This window comes from Chaetodon trifascialis, chromosome 23 (genome assembly GCF_039877785.1).
Source record: "Chaetodon trifascialis isolate fChaTrf1 chromosome 23, fChaTrf1.hap1, whole genome shotgun sequence".
NCBI classification, from domain to species: Eukaryota; Metazoa; Chordata; class Actinopteri; order Chaetodontiformes; family Chaetodontidae; genus Chaetodon; species Chaetodon trifascialis.
The window spans coordinates 7,464,476-7,488,703 of NC_092078.1; the positions used below are offsets into that span (position 1 = coordinate 7,464,476).

At 45.8% G+C, this 24,228-nt stretch overlaps 1 protein-coding gene across 6 annotated transcripts in view; it reads left to right on the forward strand.

Moving 5' to 3' along the window:
• The window catches only part of pcdh7b (protocadherin 7b), a 141,114-nt gene that overhangs the window by 79,034 nt on the left and 37,852 nt on the right, over window positions 1-24,228 (forward strand). For 3 of the 6 annotated variants that reach the window (XM_070992911.1, XM_070992910.1, XM_070992912.1), the window contains one exon: window positions 23,092-23,110. The exons of the other annotated variants lie outside the window; for them this stretch is intronic. In XM_070992911.1, the coding sequence (XP_070849012.1) occupies window positions 23,092-23,108 (17 nt within the window). In that variant the 3' untranslated portion in view covers window positions 23,109-23,110. The remainder of the gene's footprint in view (window positions 1-23,091; window positions 23,111-24,228) is intronic. 6 annotated transcript variants of the gene reach the window in all.

A 24,228-nucleotide genomic window follows, 5' to 3' on the forward strand; every position in this document is an offset into this window, starting at 1 on the left:
CACATGCACATCAGAGCAAAAAGAATAATAGGACATTGCATTTGCAGGTAAGTATAGGTGTCAAATGTAGCACTTGACAACTTAATATTTAAATGCCACAATGCATTAAATCTGAAGCACTCTGAGCAAGTAAAGAAAAACTCTTTGTGAATTAATTGTGTCCACCTTTTCTGAGGAGCAGATGTTGACATTTGCGTGCTGGCAGAGCGGGTCCGAAAATAACTATTGGCACCAACTGGGGATACCAACATCTTTACAGTGTAATCCTTCATTGAGGCTGTTGTCAAAGCCATGGGGGTGATATCGATTGTAATCTGAAAAGAGAAATCTATGGTTTTTACACACTCAATGGTTGCCTCCCTGGTGCCTAACATTGGAGATGAATCACGCTCCCCTTAAGGCCCATTATTCAGCCATTATTGGCAAGTACTTGTGCTCACTTAATTGGACGACTTGTCTGCAACTGCCAACCCCCTGGGCTGGCCAAGACAGAGCCTAAGCCAATCAGCCTAATTGATCCCAGCAAATGGTACAAGTCACTGCTCATAGTTGCTGATTTTTGGAGAGTTTTGCGGTGAGTTGAGGTTGAATTTCTAGTCGCTTGGAAGAATGAGTGTGTTTGAGAGCGTTGGCAAATTCTGAAATGGTGTTTTAACACCAACAGAAATCGAATAAATTATTTATTTACTTACTTTGTTGGCAGCTGACTCCCGAGGGACCAGTTCTTGCCAGGTTTTTATACCACGATCAGCTCACTGAAATCAAATCCTCAAATTAATCTGTGTAACACCGGACACACTTCAGCTTTTCAACACATATAAGTCGAGATATATAATCAGCACACGAAAGCCCTTGAAAGACGATTAGTGATGAATGTCTTCATCCCAAAGGGCAATGCAGGCCACCCAAGCAGAGGTGTCCTCTTCTTGGCAGGACAGAAGACAAGAGAAAGACCCCTGCTAAGTGATTTAGAGAGGCCTCTGTCAGCAAACATCATTCCATGTCAGTAGCTTCCAAAGCTAATACGCCTCGATTGTTTGGAGAATTACAATGTTCAGATGCGCTGCCAAAGAGAGAGCTGTTATTTCCAACTTGTTTCATTTCACTGGTGCAAAAAAGAGGTTAGAGTCAGGGGTACATGGGTAGAGGGTGGGTAGGGAAAGAGACTTGCCCCGGAGTCAAACTTAGACTTCCAAGGCGCCTTGTTAAAGTGCTCAGAGCGAAGGATGATGCACAATTCATAGGTCCTAAAGGGGAAGAAAGGCTTTGGCCCAAATAGAAATAAACAGCACAAGGAGTAAAATGCATTAAGAACAGAGTATTCAGATCAAATGAGCACATCTTCTTTGTAAGATGTAAGAGGGGTACAAGCGAACTGTTGTGCGATAAGGCATTATCTAATGGGTGCGGGGATAGACACAAGAGTCTGCAGCAAATGGGTTCAATCAGCAGAACCAGAGTCCTAATGTTGTGTGTTCTGCATATACATCAGCAACAAAGTCAGAGGAAAGAGAGAGGAGCGGAGAGGGAGTTGGATAGAGGGGCACTCATCGGGCATTTTAAACACTTCGGTGTTAAGCAGACACATACTGATTCAGGTCCTATCACTCCAGCTCAAGCCAAAGACACATTTACATTCTGATGCTGATTAGACACATAAAGAAGAAGTGTCGGGAAAGTCTGTTGAGTTTGAGATTTCTAATCACACACTCAACACACTCACACACTTTTTTTTTTTTTTTTCCGGTGAGCATACCTCTTCAAGTGGAGAAGTTTGTGATAGCGTAAAAGAGTACATTTGAAGTCGAGGTGCTTTTGATCCAATCTGGCAACTCCTAAATTTATGGGGGGTACAGAAAGAGACACGGAAATATATAAATAAAAGGGAGAAGAGGAGTCGGGCTTGTGTGTGGACGCCTGCTGTCAGGTCCTTCTGTCAGTGTGAAATATTGCTGATCCCACCACACTTCCAGTGGGGAGGTGCTTGTAATGATTCAGTCCTTGCGGGGGTTCAAAATGTCATCTGTCTCACCTACCTCTGAGTGTACTGTTGTCCTCTAAGTGCAGACTTTTACAACATAGGCATGGCTATTTAAAGGGATGAGGGCAAAGGGATTTATTATTATTTAGGGAGGTATTTAAAGCTAATGCTATCATAACTACTGTTAATGGGCTACCTCGGTGGTGCAGCCCCTACATCAGAAGCTGTATTTTTTCCTGCATTAAGTGTGACCACCTAGCACCTGACCTTGCACTGCAATTCAGCCGGTTGTGCTGGACCGACACCTTCTGCAGGATACTTTAATTCTGTAAGTGCTCGCGGATGTGAGACCGTTCCCTTATGCAAGCAAAATGTTGACTTTGCAACAGCCCTTTTCCGCCCGAAGAGAAATTGACTGCATTTCACACGTTAATTACCGGTGTCAGGGATCACGGCTGTGCTTTGCCTTTCCAACGGGCCACATTCCAACTCTTTTCACTCGCACGCTTGACCCCTTCGCGCCCCCCTGCTGCTCCTCCTCGGCTAATCGATAACCTGCCCTGATGAGTGGAGACTCCCTGTCACCAGCTCCTCAGCCAATGGAAATCAATAAAAAACAATACCCATCTACATCCATGAGCTCAGAGCCCATTTGTTTTTCCTGTTTACCAGTGGCGGGTGCTACTCTATCAAAACGCCTCCAAACAGCGAAGAGATGAGGGTGAAGAGTGGGGACAAAAATTTAACACGAGAGAGAGGAATGCCGCTATTTCAGCATCTGTTTGGATGAGCTCTGTGCACAGATGGCGAAGCTTTAAAGTCTTTCGGCATTAAAACGCCAATATTACGATGCATTCAACTCGTCAAGAATGCACAAACTAAAACAGTCGCTGTCTAAATATAAGTTCATGAAATTTGCCATTAAATCGACCTCACGTCTCAGCATTTACCAGATGAATAACCTCTGAATCTTGAACTGAGCAGCCTTATATGCAACATTATTGTTTATTTTTTTCCCTTTCTGCAGCAAATGCCACAGCCACAGCCGTTCCAAACCTCAATATAGTCTAATTTAACATTCATATGCTGGCACTGAGCAATGTGTATCTCGGTAATATGCTCCCTAGCTTTGTTTGTGTCGGTAAACATGCGCTCACTTTGAGGAAGATGGCCTAATCCATACTCAGCTGTTAGCGGCTGATATGTTTGTTGTGTATTAAATATTTGGTGGGTTTCCCTGCCTTGCTATGATATCCACAGCTCCAATCGATTGGTGGAGATTTAGTACCCAGAATGCTTCGGCGTTTGAATTACAAAATCTCTGCATAGTGTTGAAGATTGGTTGGCGCATTCGCATGTCATCGCACTCCCACACATGCAAACAGAAAAAAGCTTTGTTTCAGGCAATTTTAAGGATGACACAATGTGCTCTATGCAGTGCAAAGAAGGAAATAAAGAGACAGCTAAATGAGCTTGTACTGTATGTACAGTAGCGTGCATCCTTGCAACAATTTGAGTGTATTTGCTGGGAATAAACGCTTGTCCTCCTTTCTTTTCCTGTTTTCTCAACCATGGACACTCAGGCCTTTCATATGCCACAAAACCATTTCAAAGCCCACTACAGCAGCACATTATTTATGCTATGCAGCAGCACAGCAACTCCCAAATATATAGGACGAACACAATCCAAGAATAGATGGCGTTTCATAGCCTAAGCTCATTCCTTTGATTCTTGCCGAGGCTCCCTCGCTACGAAATCCAATGAAAATGTGATTTATTCTCCCCTTCCCTTTTCTAATTTATTTCACAAGCGTCATACCAGACAACTTGTCTCGGAGCTTTAAGCAAGGTACGAGGATGAAAATCAAGTTGCATGGAATATTTAGTGATGAGGGAGGGATAAATAGTTCTGACACATCAATGGCTACACCTCCCAAGCCCTGAAATGGCCAGGCTGACCCGCAGAAACAAACCAAGCAGTCATTATCTCCTGAGACCAGAGTCGGCTTTTTCCCCCGTTAGACTGTGTCGGATTCACATCAATTTAGTACGCTTCCGCCGGCGCTCACAGAGCATCCCTGTTTCTTCTGGACAGATTTGAAGACTAATCTCATACTTTAGGCCTAATACAATTAAATGGTATTGAACCGATGCGTAGTCCCATACATCAGTTCCCATCCAGTGAGTGATGGAGCTCGCTGTTTCGCCTCAGGCCTGCGAGAGACATATGAGCCGGGGTGAAAAGGTTATGATTGTGGCTTGGGGTAGTGCCAAGAAATGAATCAAAACCATACAGGACATGTACAGTATATATTACATTCATCTGCTGGTAACAATCCTGTATTTTCATGTCTGTTCTTGGACTATAACATGTTGCAGATTCATCTGGTGAAACCATATAAAAGTCAAAGCGTCTCATAAAACAAACAATAAATGAGTTGCATGTGGCTCAAGAGGGATCCAACAGTGTTTTGTCATGTGCAGCTGGGTTTAAAGATCTGGCATGTTTACGGGCCTTTAGACTTGAATGAAGCATTATCACATCGATGGTGAGGTAAACAGAACGAGGCAGGGTCGTGTGCCAAAGAGAGGCTTCCTGACTGATAAACAAGCTCCAACGTGAGGTTATTGTGGAAAATAAAACTGATTTGGTGTAGATTTGTCACGCTACCAACTGCGTTGTCAAGACAATCGAAAATAAATGTCAGCATGAGTAAAGAAAGATTCTTTGCAGGCCTGATTTATAGCTGTAAAATGAGCCTCACCCATCAAGAGAGGAAAAATGAGCGTGTATTAATGGAACAGTTGTTTTTAAGGTTGTCTTGTGCAGGAAGCTCAGGTGGTAGTTTGCTCTCTTTTGTCCTCCTCTCACTCTTAGTTGGAATATTCGGCCTCGTGCTCATGATGTTTGAAAGATTTTAAATATGACGTAGAGGCTGCAGAAGTGGTCTAAGCCTGTTTTCAAGGTCTGGCCACAGGTTCAGCAGGTGATTTTCAGCCGTTGGCAACGCCATGCACAGACCCTCCATCACTCTGCGCCTGCTGTCAGCGAGAGGCTGCACACTGTGCCCTGACAAGACAGAGAACATTCATAAAGTTCCTGCAACGTCTCAGCAACCTTGACAGGATGCGGCGCGCGTGTGTGTTTTTTCCCCCCGCAAACTTATCTCCTGAGGCAGGAGTCGAGGGGAGTTCCGCTGTTCACAAGTAGCCTAAGAGCACCTGCCACATTCACGGCGCAAAGACGTCAATAAATCTGGCCGCTAATGTACCGCAGAATCTTTTTCTCTCACTCCCTCTCTCTCTTCCTCTGCCTCTAATATTAATGAACGTCAGCTGAATGCTGCCACAGGCAAAGGGAGAAGCATGTTCTTTCCACTATGCTAACATGAACAAGGTTATAGCATTTTCCTTATTCTGAGAGCAGCTGGAAAAGAGTGCACTTGGCTAGCAGAGGTTCAATGCAGCGCCATGGCTAAATGCGTTGAGGGTGGCTGTTATTGAAAGCTGAGCCAGCACCAGGCAAGACGTTCTCGGCTAAATGATTAAAAGCTGCAATGACGAGAAACAGTCCACATAGTTGTTGAATAATAATGAGCAAAACCAGTTTTTAAAAAAAACAAAAAAACACTCTTCCACCCAGTATGAGAGCATGGAATTGGGTTTACGGCGCATGAAACCTTGAGGCTATTTTTAGCGCCTGCCTTTGCCTGCAACTCAGCAGTTGTAGCTATGAAAGAAAACTCTCTCTTCTGTATTCTTCCCCCAAAAGAAATTGTGATAATGAGGCTTCACCAGCGACCACGTGCCCATTAATATTTGATGCCTCCGAACACACGCGTGCTCACGCGGGCTCTTAAAACGCCACGCGCGACGTATACAATCAAGCAAATTCTCAAAGTTGTCACATACAAGATGCAGCGTCGTGCGTCTCCTCAACATCCCTCGTCGCTCATTTCCCGCCACTCCATCTCTCTTCAAGAGGGAACTTCAAATCATGAGGGAGCGTGTGTGTGTGTGTGTGTCTTGATATACTCGGCCTATATCCTGTTGTGATAGTCACATGGCTTCTCTGAGACAGCAGTCATTTGTTACTGTCCTTTTAATCATGCTAATGCAACCTCTCCCTCTCTCTGTCTGCACACAGAAGCCGACCACACTCACTCACTCACACACACACGCACATCGGCGTGAACACACACTCACATGCACGCACACATTAAAGAAAAAATAGAGAAAGAGTGGAGCACCCAGAGTCCCTTAAGGCTTATGAATATCTTAAGTGGAGAATTCTATAACTCTGTATCTTTGCATGCCTGTGGGCCCACTTTACACACAGTCGTACACATATTCACATAATTTGACGCACACGTTCGCGCACGCAAAACACGAGACGGGTAGAAAGCGGAGATGCTACCATATTGAATCAAATTAAGTGGTAATTTTGTTGCACCAGAGCGCCGCCACCGTCTTTCCCCTGCTCCTTTTTCTCGAGTGCTGCACTTTATTAGTATTCCTCTCAGACGTTACTCCGCTTTCTTCTCCTTCTCTCCCATAGCCTCTCTCTCTCTCCTCCTGGGAGTTGAGCCCAGTGCATGTTAAGTGATAGGGCTTCAGAGCCTTACCGGCAGGGGTGTGGGTGCCATATAGTGTGTCGGAGCCGCGTGTTTGGTGGGGAAGAGAGAGGAGAGGGGCCCTTTTAGTAAATCCACCCACCCGTGTAAAAATGATCAATCTCATGAATTTGCCAATAGGGAGTCGTTGGCCGATCAGCGGAGACAGAGGCAGATAATGAGAGAAATGGGGGGGTGAGGGGAAGGGGAAGGGAGGAAGAACGACTACGGGGACAACAAGGAGGAAATATTCAAAGGTACTGAAGGAAAGAAAAAAAAAGATTGAGCGAGCGTGAGAGAACGGATTAGTGAAGACAAAAGAGCAGGTGAGCCTTGATAGACAGAGTTGCCATGAAAGGAAGAATGTGAACATCAATGTCTGCTCAGATAGGAGGGAGGGAGGGAGGGAGGGAGGGAGGGAGGGAGGGAGGAAGGGAGAGAAATGGGCCATGTTTTTTTCCCTTTCACGGTTTGTGTCCCCCGTCTGAAAGCCAGCAGCCCGTTTTGGCGGCAGTGGAGCAAGGTACATGTTTGGGGTTCTTTTTGTCAAGCGTGAGCAGGTCCTGGTGAGGTAGCGACAAGGCGGGGGGGAGCGAGGGGGTGGGAGGGCAGGTGACGTGACTGAAAATGTCCTAAATTCAAGGCCTGGTACAGCCTGAGGGCGACTCCTACACGAGCAGGCAGTGTGGTATGTAAATGTCATAGGACTCAGCAGAGTGAGAGGCTGTCTGTCTCCGTTTGTTAGACAGGACATGACAGGTCAGGGGAGCGTTCCTCGGTCGTGTTGGTGTCAACATGAATGCATTAGGTTTGACACACATGAGAGGGGCTGCTCTTAAACATAACTCGGGGAAACTCGGCAAAAGTGCGACACGAGAGAGTCACAAACGCAGACGCGGGCGTAACAGTGATTGGTCCAAAAAGGAAACGGTGTGGAGGTAGTCGGCCTAACAGCGCTCAGCAAAGGAAAAGTCCCACAGCAGCTCATCAACAGTTGGCTAAAAGCTGCTGTGCGTGAACACGTGGGCTCCCAAATATATTGATAAGTCACATCCACTTCCAGCCGACCAAAAGCAAAGGAGGGAAGTGGTAATGTGAGCCTCATAACATGACACTGCTACTCAACACAACGCAAGACCTTTGAGTTGCAGGTAAGGGAAATACTAATGACATAATACACAATGATATCTCAAACAACAGTGCGTTTTCAAGAGGACAATGCAGCTGGCAGCAATGCAACATCCATAAAGAAAGGTTATTGTCTCTATTAGTCATTAAAAAGCACTTTTTAATACCTGATTCTGCGTGCCCATATTCTACAAGGACTAGGCCATTAACTAAGAGTTTACCCTCAATCACCTCCTAATTAACTGATAACTGGTATAAAGTAAGGACTTTGTTGTACACGAATTACGATTTTAATAACCTAACCCTTACTCTGAATAACGCAGACCCCCAGAATAAGGTATTAGTCAGTAATATTAAATATTACAATGCGTGCTAATAAGCAACTAGTTAAAGGCGAATATGTGTATTTTATGGAGTGTGAGCCTTCACTCTCTGCGAAACAGCCTCGTCCTGTTTTTGTTATGCACTGAACATAAAGTGAAATGTCCATGAAACATATCAATTTACTCATTGGTAGGAAAAGGGGTCCCTTCAGGAAAAAGGCTGAGAAGCCTGAGTGTAAAATACTACTTTTTTTTCCCTGAGTTTGGTGTGGAAGACCTTGACTGACCTGCGCAGAGCCCGGCTTTACCGCTATCAAACAGCCTTTGTGATGAATTGGAACATCGACGGCATCGCTCAACATTAATGGAGCAAACCCCTGCAGCCAGGCTCCAAAATGTTGTGGAAAGCCTTCCCAGACAGAGTGGAGGCTGATACAGAAGCACCCTCATGCCTCCAGTTTTGGAATAAGATATTTGACAATCACGTATAGGTGTTATATTTAGGCGCGTGCAAGCTTTCGGCATATATTGCGTTTACCTTCAGCGCAGTCTGAGTAATCACTGCCTCTTCTTGCGAAAGCACTTCTCGCTCTTTATCATCCACAGAAGCAAAGCTGTGGTGCCATGACAAATCTCTGCTGCAGCTTTCTGCATATTCAACATGGCTGGACAGGCTTAAACGCACACACACATGCAAAAACACAAACGGGAACCTCTCTTAAACGCACCTCCCGCGTCCACTAACAATCCCGTGAATAAAGCCGACATTTTTCGGCTGCCGTCTGAATAAGTGTGCAGTGTGCGTGTGACCTTAAAGAGGGGAGGTTTGGAGAATCGCAGCATAAGGAGAAGAAAGTGAATAATTCTTTAAAGTGTAGCCCGGGGCACATTAGCATGTGCGCTAGCTATGGCGGCGGCGCGTGGCTGTTTTTTTTTTTTTTTTTCTCCTCTACAGCGCTTTTAGCACACCCCGTTTGTCAGAGGGAGGCATCATCCTTTATCGGCACATTTCATGTTTCCCAGAGGACTCTGTGAAGCGGGTGATATTATTGAGGAGCGCTGAGCCTTATTAAATTCCCAAGCATATTACCAGTCTCTCTCTCTCTCATACACACTTGCATCTCGCACTCTCTCTCGACCACTCACTGATTATGTTTCTCTCTCTCTCTTAATTTGGTTGCAAACTCCGCTGTACCCCAGCGAGCCCCCCCCCCCCACACTCCCTCCCTCATTCGTCCCTCAAGAGGAAACAAAGGAAGTAAATACATATCATTGCTTCCCCCCCCCCCCCCTTCAAGTGACGCTCATCAGGTATTAACACTGCACGGCCTTCCACAGAGCCAGACCCTCATATGACTCACTGTCTATGTTATAGCGTGGTTTCAACTACTCTGTCCTATTCTTGGTGTATTCTTTTCATCAAAAGGACGGAGATAATGCTAATCTTTCAACCAGTGAACTGGATAGAAAGCAAATACTCTGTCAGCTTTGCTAGGATTAAGTTGGGAGTCATCAAAAGGTTTTTTTTTCCTCTCTCTTGCTTTCTCTCTCTCTCTCTCCGGCTCTGTGCATAGAAAGTGATAAATCCAGAACTATTAGTTTAATATAATTTTTTACAACTTCTTTCTTGAAAGCTTTCTCCTCGATAAGGGTTTTAATGGGGCCCGGAACGAGTTTCAGGCCTGTTTCTGGTCTCCACACATGACAAGGGAACACAGGAGTATGCAGTGCAGCGGTGATAATGAGGTGAAGTGACCAACGTGTTGAGCGTACATCTTCATCGCCTCCCGTGCGGCGCTGAAACCTCCAGAGCTCTCCATTTCCTCGCAGACTATTTGCTCAAGCCAAGGGAGAAGCGTGCGACCATGCACCGGGCGTATTTATCAAACGTGGCTTTTGCCTTTTTTTTTTTTTCATACGATGCTGACACGGATGGTGATGCCTCTGTCTCCCTCGCTGCGAGGGAAGCCTATTTACATATGACCTTGCATGCAGCAATTGGTGGAACGGGGCTTCGCAGAGTTTTATTTTGCTGGAATGATGTGCTTTTATCTTGGATGTGACAGCAGAATATGAATATGAAAATGTGAAAAGAGCAGTTGAGTCAGATCAGGTCATGATATTCATGAGGATTACACATAATGTGTTTACTAGTTTGGCCGCCAGCTGTACTGTATATTATGTCAGCGGCCTGTACAGTATTATATGTGTGGGCTGCTGACTATAAATGTATGTGTGTGTCACATGTAACACACACACTATTCTCAAGGCGCAAATGACAACCTGGAACGAGGCACCAGCAACTTGTAGACCATTTTTTTGTGAATAATAAGAACTCAGCCTCAGTTGGACACAATTCATGTGGTTTTTTTTTAATATATGTGCAGACAGGGGAGCTTGCAAACAGTGATGTTTGTGTATGTGTGCGTCCACGCATGTGAGTCACTGTTGGCGGTGTTCATCAGGGGGATAGCACACATACAGGGGAAGGTCCTTGAGGAATACCACTGTGAACCATGGCACAACACCCTGTCTGCATCCCTCATATATAAACCATACTGCATTCATTCAGAGAGGAAGGGAGACACATCGGCTCTGAGAACTTCATCGTTGTGTGAGTGCGAGTCTAAGACAGGGCTGTCGAGACGGCTTGATGCTATGAAAATTTGATGCGGAAAATATCCTGTCGGCGCTGCATTTTTAATGGAGACCACGCAGATGCAGGAATTATCATTGGAGAGCTCCCTCCAGCCCTCCGCACCGCGTCATGTGCAGCACCTCAGCGACTTCGCACCTCCGGGTTGAACTTAGGCAGTGTCTGGATCTGCTTCAGGTGTTTCAATCATCTGGGGAGAAGTTCTATTTGTCTCTTAAAACACTGTGTCTGAGCACCGATAGCACGCAAGATGCATCACAGAGTACACAGAAAACACTCCATCACGGGTCAGGCGATTGGTGTCTGGTGTATATTTTTCTATTCTCTATTCTCGTGCAGGAAAATGAGTCTGGCCTTTGGGGCTTTATTGCCCTAATCTGTAGTCCGGCCCGCGCTTCTCCCACTGGTGATTGATATTTGGAGACATCGGTGGGACAAAAACAGTTTGAGTTCTGACGCTCATGAAAGACCCATCAGCTCTCTCGGCGATCAATGTGAATAAATATTTCCCACAACCAAGAAGCATGAGAATCAAGGACAGAGAGGGAAAAAAAAAAGCAGACAGAGGAAAGAGGAAAAATCAATTGGTCGAGAGCTTTGCTAAAAACGGAGTGGGGAGGGGGTGGTGGGAGAGGGGCTAGGGGGGAGGGGGGGAAATAGGCCTGTCAAGCTGGATGAATAATGAAGCATGTTTTCTGTGCTTCAAAGGCAAAGGAGAAAAGGCACGGTGAAGTTCTGTTATGTACTTGGTGTCATCTTATGTCAAATTAATTTGAGTATCACATGAGCCAGAAATAATGTACAGAATGCTGAGGCTTTTGAACTCCTCAGGTATTAATTTACCACCTTCAAGGGCCTCTTCAAGCTGCAATCTGTAAGATTTGCACCAAATATCAGCAAGTTCTTAAGAATTGCTGATCAATGTCCGCTTTGTGCTGCATTACAACTTTCGGCTGCTGACAATTAAGGCTTTTGAAACAGCCGGCTCTGTCTATGTGCTGGAGCTGTCCTCTACCTGCAGCCCATGACCAGATGCCCTCTGAACGAGCCACTCGTCAACCTTTTTTCATCCCAAGGGTAAGAAAAAAAAAAGAAAAAGACTATGGCATAGCTAATGTTAACCACATGAGCTAACAGCTGATGTTTGCTACATCACATTTGCTAACATTGCAAACATCCACAGCACTTTTTTTGCAAGCTGCAGTTTCGAGGCATGCTTTTTTTAGTTGCTGCTAGCTTGAGTGTTGTGATTCCGCCTCATCCAAGTCAGCGTGTGCTCTGCGGAGAAGTCGAGTAGACACAGAAAAATAGCTCAGATATGAAGTGTTGAAATATTGCATGTTTTCATATTTGAATTTCCGAAAGACGATCAAAAAATGGAAGTTACGCATTTTTTGTTTTCATTTTTACAAATGTGGTTGTAGTTTCCCAAAGCCTCCACTAGATGCTACTAAAGAGTCGGGGGCTGCGCCGAATAGTTCAAAGCTTCTAAGCTCAGCTTCGTAATGATGACATTCAATTCTAAATCAACATTTGCATGCAGTGCAGCATTTTTCCATGTCTTTTCATTCTGTTTAACCCCAGTATTTCTGCACAGTTGCAAATAAAGATTAGGCTCCACTAACATTATTATCAGTATTATGCTGTTTGCAAAGATGGATTCCAGCGGTGGCTGCAAAAGATTGTCTCCAACTCCTGTGATCCAGTTTCTTATCACTCCGGAGAGTTGTAAAGTCCAAAAGTCAACACTGATTTAAAAAAGATAGATGCAGTCATTTCCAAAAACATGTTTTTAACTGGTTCCGTATGCTGGCGTTTAGCGCTTCAAAAACAACCTTTTCAAAAATGATCGTTTTATGTATTTGCATTGGCTTGGCACTCGTTTTATTCACCAGAGAAAACCGATTTAGGAAGAAAACAACAAATGTCATTTTATCTGATGACTCTCATTATTCAATTTGTGGATCTTGTTCAAGGATTTCAGTGTTGATGTCGAGAGATTCAAATCTTCATTCAAGAAAAGCTTTGAACGTTAAAAAATAACATTCAGTGCAGCCCTGAAGAGTCCTATTGTATTAAAATTCACCTTGAAGGTATTTTTGTCCTGAACATGTTCTGTCAAATGAACATAATGTATAAAATGTCTGGATTAGACCAGCGGTAGTGCTCATTCTTACTGTATATTTCAGACAAAGGCATAATGACAGACCCCATGTGTAACGTGGGTCTCAGAGGAACAGCAGAGGAACTAAACTATTCCTTCCACACATTGACTTTTTCCATGCTAAGTCTGACAAGCTTCTCCATTTAGCTGAAAACTGGCTTCAACTCTAATCCAGTGATGGCATTTATGTTCTATATCCAACCATTTTCCATCAATATAAGAGAGGCTGAGTGTCCATATTCCCCAGTTACTGCCCACCTGTCCAAACCTCACCCACCCACGATATGAATCTCTTTCTCCCTGTCTGTCTCCCTGACTCGCTCTCGTTATTTTGATAGGGGATCCATTTGGTTTAAATTGACTCATTTTGTCAGTGGCAATCGGAGCAGGGAAACTGAAGAGGGAGAAACGGGCAAGGCTGCTGCTGCTTTGATCCCTCCGACAGGCAGCGTGAAAAGTGCATTTCATAAAGGATGTTCGCCTGTGATGAGCCCACCAGAGTGACAAATTGGGCCCCTGGTGCTTTAAATAATACACTGTGTATGGCTCCAGACATGGCGCTGTAGTTCTATATTGCTAAACTGGCCTGTTAAGAAGGGTGTGTGTTGTGGGTTGAAAGAGTGGCATGGTTAGTGACTCCAATCCAGGGCCTGTTTCACTTCCAGTCATCTCCCTCTCTTGTTCATCCATGTGATTCATGTGAATGTTAATGTGAAACTTGCTTCCCAGTCTCCAATCGCATTCGCATCTAGACATGGAGCTCCAAGGATGGGAAGCGACTTTTGAGTGATGACTGAAAAGAGCCTCGCTGTCTCCCTGTGGCGTTTGTTGCTGGAAACAGAATCATGCACTGATGAATGTTTAAGATGTGGTTTGCCACTGTCGCCGACACCCCCTTCGCTGGTGAAGCAGGGCAGGGAGTAAAAGATAGTGAAAATGTTCAGATGGGCTTTTTGCTTCTTCGCGCTGCATAATTTGACCCAACATGCAAAAGCTCTTAGGGATGGGGAGAAGGCGTGGGTGGCGTGTACACAGCTTGCATGTCCTTGTAGTTGACACATGCATGCAAATAAACACATAAAAGGGGACAGAAAAATATGTACATGCATTATTATTTCTTCATTTTAATGCTGTCAACCTCAAAATACATGATGGAGAGTGGAATTAACACTAGTACTACTACTAATAAATTGATATTAACCATTTTAAGACTTATATATCTATCTATATTTAAATCTATATCTATAGATAGATACATAAACAGTACACATGCAGTATATGTGTAGTAGGTTATGATACCCAATGATATCATATTTCCCTTACATATAACATACGTTCCTGACTTGCTGCTACTGATCTCATCACTATGTGACCAGGACAATATGACACTATTCTTTCTTTTAATTTCCTATAATTATTTATGTGGCAAGTTTCTCTTTTAACTTCTTTTTGCCTTTGTGCTGCTGTAGCACCTGAATTACCCAACATCTTAATAATGAGTAGCTCGTTAAATGAGTGGCTCACGACGACAGGTGTCACTCATCAGAAACCCTCCTTTCAAATGGTCGTCTGCAGGTGGTCCACCTCGCATCATGCAGCACATCTCCCCAGCAGGGTCACATACCCCTCCTCTCTCTGACCGATGCGTCCCATAATGGAGGAATCATCAGAGAAAATCTGGACGTGGCGTGACCCCCAGCTGAGTCTCAAGTCAGAGATAGAGAGTGAATAAGGAAGGTGACAGCACAGTGCCTCTCTGCAGCAGCAAATCCAATATACTGCTCCGGGATGGAACAAACTGTGGCCTATCTGTGAGATAGTCTATAATCCAGGACACCTTGGCGTTATCAGGCTGTATCGCTCTGAGCTGCCTAAGCAAGAGTGGCTGGATAGTGTTTAAGGCACTCAAGAAATCAAAGATGACGATTCTCGCCGAGCTCCAGAGCCTCTCCTCGCAGGAGCCGGACCAGTTTATGGTGACATTTTGGCGGTCTACCTGGACGTGTTTTCGTCCAAACGTATGACTAGCATGCAAATTGAGGCGATCGATCCTCCTCCAGCACGTCTGTCATGTAAGGTGAGGCCTCCACGCTGTCACAGAAGCCTTCCATGTTTGAACACTCAAACACCGCGGGTGGTTTTTCACAGCACAGGCACCCTGGTCAGACTCAAGGATACATTAAAGAGGTGCTGGAGAACCTATTTGCTGACTGGCACATCCTTTAAACACTTTCATCAAGGGGCTGCACTGTGCACAGCCATTTGATGCAGTTTGTTTTTAACCCTCCCAGCAGGAGTCCTGTCTGTTCTGAAGGGAAACGTCTCGAAAACCTGTCTGATCCCTTGTTTGGTTTGCCTGGGTGTTACAGTGCGGCGCTGTGTCTGGGAGTGTTGTCACGTCCCAGTCTCTTAATAATGAAGCCTGCGAGTTAAAAACCATGGTGACTTGATAGGAAAGATGACCAAAAAGGCACGTAAATAAAGCGTTTAAAGCGGGGTTAAAGGCAGCGCTTTGCCTGGTGTTTTTGTACTGGGTGACGGTTCAGAATAGATTATTTTAAATTCATCATTATTTTAACGCGTGTACTGTTCACAACTCCCACAAAACTGATGAAAAGGCAGAATTTGCAAAGTAAACAGCAAGCCTCGACCCAAATCAACAGGACCTGAGCAGCACAGCTCCCCTCAGAGTTTTGAGGTAGAACACAGGAGTCCATCATGTTTTGTGAACCTGCTGAAACACAGAAAACTAATCCCTCTGGGAAACACAGGCCCCGGATAATATGCCTTTTTTTTTTTTTTCTTTCGCCCTGGAGTGGAGCTCAGTTTTCCTGTTTATGAGCCCACACGCCGAAAACCTGAAAGCCTGTCCCCTTGAGGTCAGCATAATTACCCCCACCGCATTTCTACCACTAGCTTTCCATTAAGGTCGTGACTCACCATGCTCAGCTCGCTCTGGCCTAGACTGTGCTAGCAGCTGAGAGCTAATTGCTACACTCAGGATGACAAGCATGGTAGGTAGAGGGTGTTTTTTTTTTTTTCTTCCTTTTGGCTGACTCACAAGCTAACTAGGTAGCCCGCCACTGCTAACTGCTTGTCACAAGTGGAACTTTTGGATGTTGAGAGAGGACATTTTGCATTGAGAGGACAGACTGACAATCTTTTTTCTTTCTTTATTTATTTTTTTTATATATGTAGAGTTGTTTTGGTGCTTTTTCTATTTTGACATAAAATACATGAACGGAACTGTATCTGAGATATGTAGGTCATACTAAATTTAAGGCACATAATGAAATTCTGATGCAAATTTGCTGCTTGTGTGAGGAGGGTCTTTGCCAAGTGGTGCGATGCTGAAAGCTTCATATTTCATGCGCTGCTTAGGGAAGAACATGTGCTGAACTTGCACTATGTTCTGTGTAGCCGCCATTCATTTTAACTGCATCAGATAAAAAAAACAAACACCAGCGCTCCATTGGCTGTTGTATTTTTGAACCAGCCCCCAAATCATCTTCGAAACCGCAGTGTGCCTGACCACGATTTAGATGTCCTCTCATATTAGCACGATCAGTAAAAAAACAGAAATCACTGGCTTTTTCCCCCCATTTTATTTTTTTATTTTAGGAGGGATTTAATCGAAATTGTATTTTGACAAATAACCATTTAATGGTGTAAAACAGGCTATTGTGCGAGTGTGCCTGGGAGTGTGCGATAAGAGTAACAGTGGAGGAGAAGCAATGACACTTCTTTTTCTAAAGACTAGAGAGAGAGAGAGAACGAGGGATGGGAGGAGATGGTGTGTGTGTGAGAGAGAAAGAATTTAGAGGAATAATAAACAATAAAAAAAAACACATTTTTTTAACCGTTTTAACCCCTCGCTCACACACTCAGTAGCTCAGTAAGCCCTACCATTTTCTACACACCCACCACCCCTTCATCCTGTGTTTGTCTTATCAAATAATACTGTTTTCGTCTTGTCTGTGGCACCGACGCACACACGAGCTTCACACATGCTGCATGGTTGATGTTGCGTTTGCTTGAGCCACACAGTGTGTGTGTGTGTGTGTGTGTGCGTGTGTGTGCGTGTGTGTGGTGCGAAAATGAGCTGAGAATGTCATATTGTTTTATCGGTTGCTAGCAGTGTTGCATGTGTGCACCATAGCAGAGCGGCTAATGCTAATCCTTCCGGGTCTTCCAGAGTGTTTTGTATAAGCTCAGAGTGCCGTGCTGAAGAAAACAGCACACACACTCACACACACAAAAAGACTTTGTGCTGTAATTGGGTGTTTTTCAGGCGTAAATGAATTACATAGACAAAGATGTGAGTTGTAGCTAGCAGAGGTGATTGTAAGCGTTATGTTTCAAGGGTAATATGAAAGGCTGATGAGAAAATCCTTTTGTTTGCAGATCTTGTGGATTTCAGAGCATATTTTGGAGGTGTTTTTTGAGTTAGGCGTCGTTTCAAGCTTCATTTCAGTAGTGTGTGTGTGTGTGTGTGCGTGTGTGTGTGTGTGTGTGTGTGGCAGGACGCCAGCAGCATCATTCTTATTAGCAGAGTGGATGAGTCACGCTGCTTCTCCCCTCTCCACATCATCCTGCTGTTGTTCCACTTATAGATGAGGTCAGGGGTCAGATGTGCTCTAAGGACACCGGTCTGTGGCGTCCTCATTGGTGTGTGCGTGTGCGCATGTGCGAGACGGACAAAGCAGGCTTCCAGTAAACACGACCACCAGCTGCTGTACGAGAAGCTGTCGCCTGCACGTGCCTCCGCATGCATGTAAGCCTGCGTACGCATGCAAGATGAACGAGGGAGCATGACACGCAGGGACGCTTTATTTATGGGCTCGAGCGCCGACTGCTCAAATGGGCAGAGAGAGGTAGAGACCCGGAGAGAGGGGATGTGTGCAGAGGGGAAGCGAGAGTGCAAGCTGCATTTGATAATTGGCTAAGAGATCGTCACCAGAATGAAATTATGCTAGTTAATCTCTCCTCAATTAATTATCTCAGGAGCAGGCCGCTGTACATTCATTATTCCGGAAGGAGTATTGACCCTGCTGGAAGAAAAGCAGGCATATCATACCCATAATGCCTACCTGTGGTGTGATTGTAATGCTAGTTAGCGTACGAGCAGCTGCTAACGAAGGAAAAGGAAGCCATCTAGCTACATGTAGCCCGGAAAACGTCTCCTGCAAGCACTGGATGGCCTTCATGTGTATTTCTTACGCTGAGTCTTTGTTCCACACAGAGGTCGGGCATCTTGAAAAAGCGAGGCAAAAGGAGGTGACAGCTCATTACGAAACTCGATCAGGCCCTCTGTATCTTTTCTCTCACTCACTCTCTCAGCCTCTCCTTTCTGTTTCTTTTTTTTTTCCCCCCCTTCGTTTCGCGCCCGTCCTGCACCTCTCGAGGCGTGGCGGGGGGCTCCAGATGATTCCCTCCGTCGCCCTTGCCAGGCAGTAAATACTTCAAGAAGCTCAGAGAATAGATCACCTGCTGCCACTTTCAACAGCATTCCTCCGGCTGGCCTGGAAGCGGCACTGCTTCGGCGAGAAAGGTTACGAGGAAAGAACTCTCATTTCTGGTGTATACAACGGTAATTAAGAGGGACAGACAACACGTTATTTTCTGCGCCTTCGATCAAATTGGCCTCCCGCTGACAAGATGTCTGGGTTACATATTTGAGGTTCGGATTTAACTTAACTGTGCCGCTGGAAAAAAAAAAAAAAAAAAAAAAACTCCCCCGCTGACGTTAATGCCATCAATTAATGCCGTTGCTGGCGGTGCACGGCATGACTTGCGTTTTAAAAGGTCACTGCTCCCCGGGACTCCCCCTTTGTTCTCATTTTCCCCTGCACCACTGCGTCGCTTTCTCTCATCCATCCCTCCTTAATTGTCTGGCAAACATCTCAGCAAGAGAAAGACAAATATCGCTTTTTCCTGTGGATATTGTTCCGTCTGAACTCGCCGTCACACGTTAATAATTCAACACCTCCTCTTTCTCTCGTCGCTCCCTTCTCTCTTCTGCCCTCACCTTACTTTCTCCTCTCAGGCCCCTCTTTCTTCTTCTTCTTCTCTCTTTTTCCTCATTTCCTTCCTTTTCCTTCCCCACAGCCACCTAGAGTTGTGCGAGTTCAGTGTCTGTCTGTCTTTGATGCTGAGGACCTCTCAGCTGCGAGGCGATGCCACAGGGGCCCCGCAAAGCGAGACAGCCAAACACGGGGAGCCTCGATCTTACACCGTAATTAGTCGGCAAGTTTCACCTAATTAAGTGGGACCCTATTAGAGGCGAGAATGGGAAGAACGGGAGAAACAAGAAAGACGGCTGCAGAGAAAGTGCGGAGATAACGCTCGCTCGCTCGCTCGCTCGCTTTGGTGTTGTTTTTAGTTTGAGCTTCATTCCTATCGCCGTCTCCTTTTTGCTGCTGCCTCCTTGTATCACTTCTCATTTGTCTCCTTTCTTTCTCCTCTCCTATTTTGTCAGGAGCGCTTCCAACAGCTGGTTTTTCAGGATAAATATTTCATTTTCCTTCCCTCAGCCGTGCGGAGTAATCTGTACGACAGCCGGCAACGTACGCTCTCATCTTCACGCTGATTGCTCTGCCGCGCGAAATAGATCTGTCCGTACGGGGAGGCCTTTGATGAGGGGGTGCGAGGCAATCACGAGCCCGTTTCCGAGCCAGACTCGCTGTTCGCACGCAGGCGCCCTCTCGCGCCTTTTCTGCCACAGCCCGGAAAAACCCTTTTCCCTTGTCTCGATCCAGAAGATGTTCCATTCTGGCTTCAAATTGGAAGCATGTGGACGGGTGTAAATGCAGTTTGGATGTTAAAGTGTGTTTCTTTTTTAGTTTTCTTAATGTGACGGATGTAACGTGATGGAAGTCTGTTAGAGTTATTGGAGCAGTGAGCATGTGCCTGCACAGAGGAGTTCATTGTCGGAAGGATAATTTGAAACCTTAAAAAGGCTAAATCAAGCTCTTTGACTTGATAAGTTAATGTGTGCGAGCACATGGGAGCACATGCATTGATTTACAGCGCGGTGCATCTCGTGTCATCAAAGTTCCCTTTATCATCACTCTTCCTCCTCCTGTGTTCCTCTTCTGTCCTCCCTCCCCCTCCTCTCTCCTCCTGTCTTTGCTAATGTCCTCAATTCTTCCTCCTCTCCTCCTGTCTCCCCTGCTCTCCTCTCCTCTCCACTGCTCTCTTTGGCAGTGTGTTTGGCCTGTGACGGCCCAGAGGCAGCCATGCTGTCTTCTCCACTCAATCTGCTGTTTCCCTTCTCCCAGGCCCTGACCCTGCTATACTCAGCACACACTCTCTCCCTCCTTGACTCTCTCCTTCTCCTTTATTCTCTTTCTATTCATCCCTCCCCTCTCTTCTTCATCCTCTCCCACATGCCCTCCTCCTCCCTTTCCGCTCTGACCCCTATCTGCCGTCCGGCCGCCTGCAATGTCTGTCAAAGACACAGCGCAGTCTCACAAAAATACATGCAGGCGCATCACCTCTGTTTTGTCCTCGTCCCTCCCAGCCTTTCTTTTTTTTCCCATCTCCCTCCTTCCATCCCCGCCTCCCAGTGCCTCAGCTGTTCGGGTCGAATCTGCCGGCCGGAAAAAAGAGGGCAAAAGGTTGCGGCGCTTCAGTCTGTATAGCAGCGTTTCGCATCGAGATACAGAGCAAGGAAGGAGAGGAAAGAAGTGATGGTGCGGGGGACGAGGCAGCTCAGAAGTGAAAGCGTCGGTGACGTAGATGAACGCGGACTGGCAAGTGGACTTTGCTGACACGCGGCTGTGAAAACACAGTGTACAGTACTACGACACAAACAAACACACTGATCCGTAATTGCCCAGAAATGCCCACGCAGCAGACATTAGCACACATATGCCCAGAAGCGATGACAGTCTAACCCTTTCCCGACCACTGCGGCATCTTAGCGAACGCTAAAGACGCCGCATCAAATCGCTACTGTAGCCCCGCAGTGGAGGGTCTTTGAAATATCCCACAGTGTAAGCTAGTCAGCTGATAGGGTGGCTGACTAAAGCCAGCTAAGAAAAGCCACAGCTCAACCAGTGCAGCCACTGGCCCACTTTCAGCCTCGCACAAATGAAGAAAGTCTTCACTGCAGACAGCGCGAGGCACAAATATCTCAGAGCGCCGCTGCACGGTGGCGTCTCGCTGGGTGATCATCGGTTCAGCAGCGTGCGACTTTTGTCCACGTGGAATTACATCTCCGGGAAAGCGGCCGCTCTTCCGTTCTGCCCGCCGCTCCCCTGATCCACCTCTCCCTCGCTCTTCCGGAAGCCTCTTTTGAGTAAACGTAAAAGAGGGCTAATGGCTTGCGTTGTGGGCCATTATGAACAGAGCTGCCCCCGCCCTTCCCCGCTTGGCTGAAAGCTCTTCTCTCTCAGCGACGGAGATGGGGGGGCCCCGCCTGTGGCACTCACACTGTGCCTGGCTCCGGATCCCCGAACAAGGCCCGAGCCCCGGGGACGTAACCTGGGATGGAGGGCCTCCGTGTTCAGCTCTCAGTGTCGCGGGGAGGCTTTTGAACACAGCAGAGTGACCCACATGTATTGTGTCGCGCTGTGGCTGATAGTGTGGGCTCGCGGGATGTTTGTGAATATGTAACAAAAGCCTGCCACAGTGCTGCGTGTGCTCTCAGGGCTTTTCTTTGAAGATATTTTCTACATCCTGATTTCTGAATTGGGTCTTGAAAGGGCCTATGGATATGTTTGGAAGCAATGTTGCGTGTCTTCTCTGCAGAAATACTTGAAACAATTACAATTGATTTTTTTTTCTCAGCCATATTGTTATGCGTTTGCTTTCATTCTGCTGACTTACATTTGTAGTAAAGTTTGAATCAAACATGCCAGCAAGCTCGAATGGATGAATAAATAATAATCTGACGGACTTTGAGGGGACATTAAATTAATTAATTAGCATTTCTTACAGCTACTCATAAGCCAACAGGTGCAAGCACGGGTTCAGGCTGAAGCCGACTTTAGCGTACTGATTTGTCCAGAGCTACAAGACAGACGGATTTAAGTGGTTTTAAAGTACTCATATTGATGGCCCGACCTCAGGGGGAGGTGACAGTTTTGAAGGAGGAAGGAGAAAAAAAAACAGAGCATTTTTTCTTTGATATAGCAGCCCAACTCATTAGCACAGTGGGAAACGTCTTCATTTTGAGCAAGCCTGCAGAGTCAATGGACCATGGCTAGGAAATAATCAGCCTCCTTTCAGCACGCACAACACACAAGAGCGCCGGCTAACTACCTCAGCGGCTCGCCGCGCAGGCGGCGGAGATGTGATGCCGAAGGTTGGCTGCTCACCTGCGAGAGCCGGGGAAAGCAAGAGGTCCCCCCCTCCGTCAACCCCCGCTGATTTTTTTGCCTGAATGCGACCGGGACGAGCAGGCGAGCAGGGCGGCGAGGCCTCGCGAGAGCCGATGTGCATTGTGGGAGGCCTGACGGCTCAATCGTAGGTGCAAATGAGTGAGACAATCAGTACCTGGTATCCGCTTGTCTCTTTGACGGCTGTGTTTGTCAAGCCGAGCCGGAGAAAAGGAGGGGGAGGGGCCTCTTCTCCCGTGCCGCCACATAGCCACTGTTATCATCTTCACCACATCAGCTGGCATGTTAACCATTTGTGATGCATCCCTCGATTTATTTTCTGCCCTCTCTTCTCATTTATTTGGCGATTTACATTTCATTAAACGGGAGCGCTCAGTTGTTTGGGCTCGCTAATGACAAAAAAGTTATTTGATTTTTCTATCGAGTGGCAGTTGCTCCCCAAGGGATCGGCTATATATTGACTGGCAATCATCAGTCCGTGCTATGCAAAGTTAATTTGTGACGTTCTAATAGGTGTTTGGTAGTAATAAGGTGTCTGGCAGCACAGGAATGGCACTCTGAAACTAAAGCCGAATGTTTTGCTGAAAGGCATTCGTAGTGAAACAAGCGATTCATTTGTTGATTAAAAACTCCACTCAGTAGGACTACAGAGGACTGTCATTCTGTTTTACCTATCTCCTCTTTCTTTGCTGTCCCTGTCTCGGCTGCATCGTGTCCTCAGTCATGTGTCTGCTCTGCATAAACACTGTTGTGGTGCTGTTGTGTCTTTTAGTCACAGTTTCAATGCTGCTCAAGGGTTCTCATACAGTCTATATAAATACACTATTGCATAAGTGCAAAAAACCTAAAGAGTGATTTCTGTTCTATTTTTTTCTTTTACAGGAGAAAAAGAGCATTAAAAGTAAGCCATGGTCCACACTCTTGTTTTTCTTTTCTTTTTAATATGGGCAAAGGCATGCTTGGCTTGGTTTGCACTCACCCTCGCTTTTGCTTGATTTTGGTTTTCCATACTTCGCATCAGGTCATGAATAAATTACATCTAACATAGCATCTCTGTAACACTGGCACTCGTATTAACTCTGGCACTGTGTAATGTCTAAGCATTTGGTCAGGGCTTTGGAGTAGACTCCGTCCTCCCTCCCCGCCTTACAGTTTTTGTCTTATATTGAGCCAGCTACTCAGCTTTGGTTTGCTGTATTTGGGATAATTATCTTTCACATATTGCACTGGAATAAACGCTTGCACTGTCTGACTGTAGTCACTGACAGTACGGTCTCCGTCCAACCTGTTGTCCTGGTGTAGCATTGTAAGCACATAATTTGCTTTCCACAATAATAGACGTAGTTAATCTGAGGCCAGCTCCTAGCTAGGTAATTGGTTAAGACCCCTATTAGTGGATTTAAGAGGATATCAGGGCGCTTTAGCCGCACAAAGCTATTAAGCTACTTAGATCAGAATGTGATTGCCGTCTGTCAATCACCAGATAAGAAAATAGGGTGTTGTTGGTGCTGCCATCTCGCAAACATACTCACCCACACGCATCACAGACACACACACAGAGCAGGCTTAATTGTGCGTCTTAAATTTTAGATCAAGGCAAACTGAAAAACACAAACTGACCTCCCTCCATCGCTGCCCCCCCCCCCCCCCCCCCCCCTCCCTCCCTACCCTTCCCCTCTCAGCACAAACACGTTTTGAAGCATGACATTATTTCAACTCTGATTCACGCCACTGTTTTTTAGTTTGAGGCTGTTGTCGTAGCCAGTGGAGTCTTCCTCTCATTGTTGTTTTCTGTTTCTGTCATGTGGGTCTGGGTTCTGCATGAAAACATGCAATTTTATCCGTACAAGCTTAATTCTGTTCACCAGTGATACAATTCTGATCTTATATCAGCTGTGACAACAGGTGCCTGGTGACCATCCTGACCAGTTTTTTTGTTGTTTTTCACCTTCTCCATTAACATTCAGATGCGGTGATGAGCTCATGAGGGAGAAAATACAGATTCACGCATCTAATTAA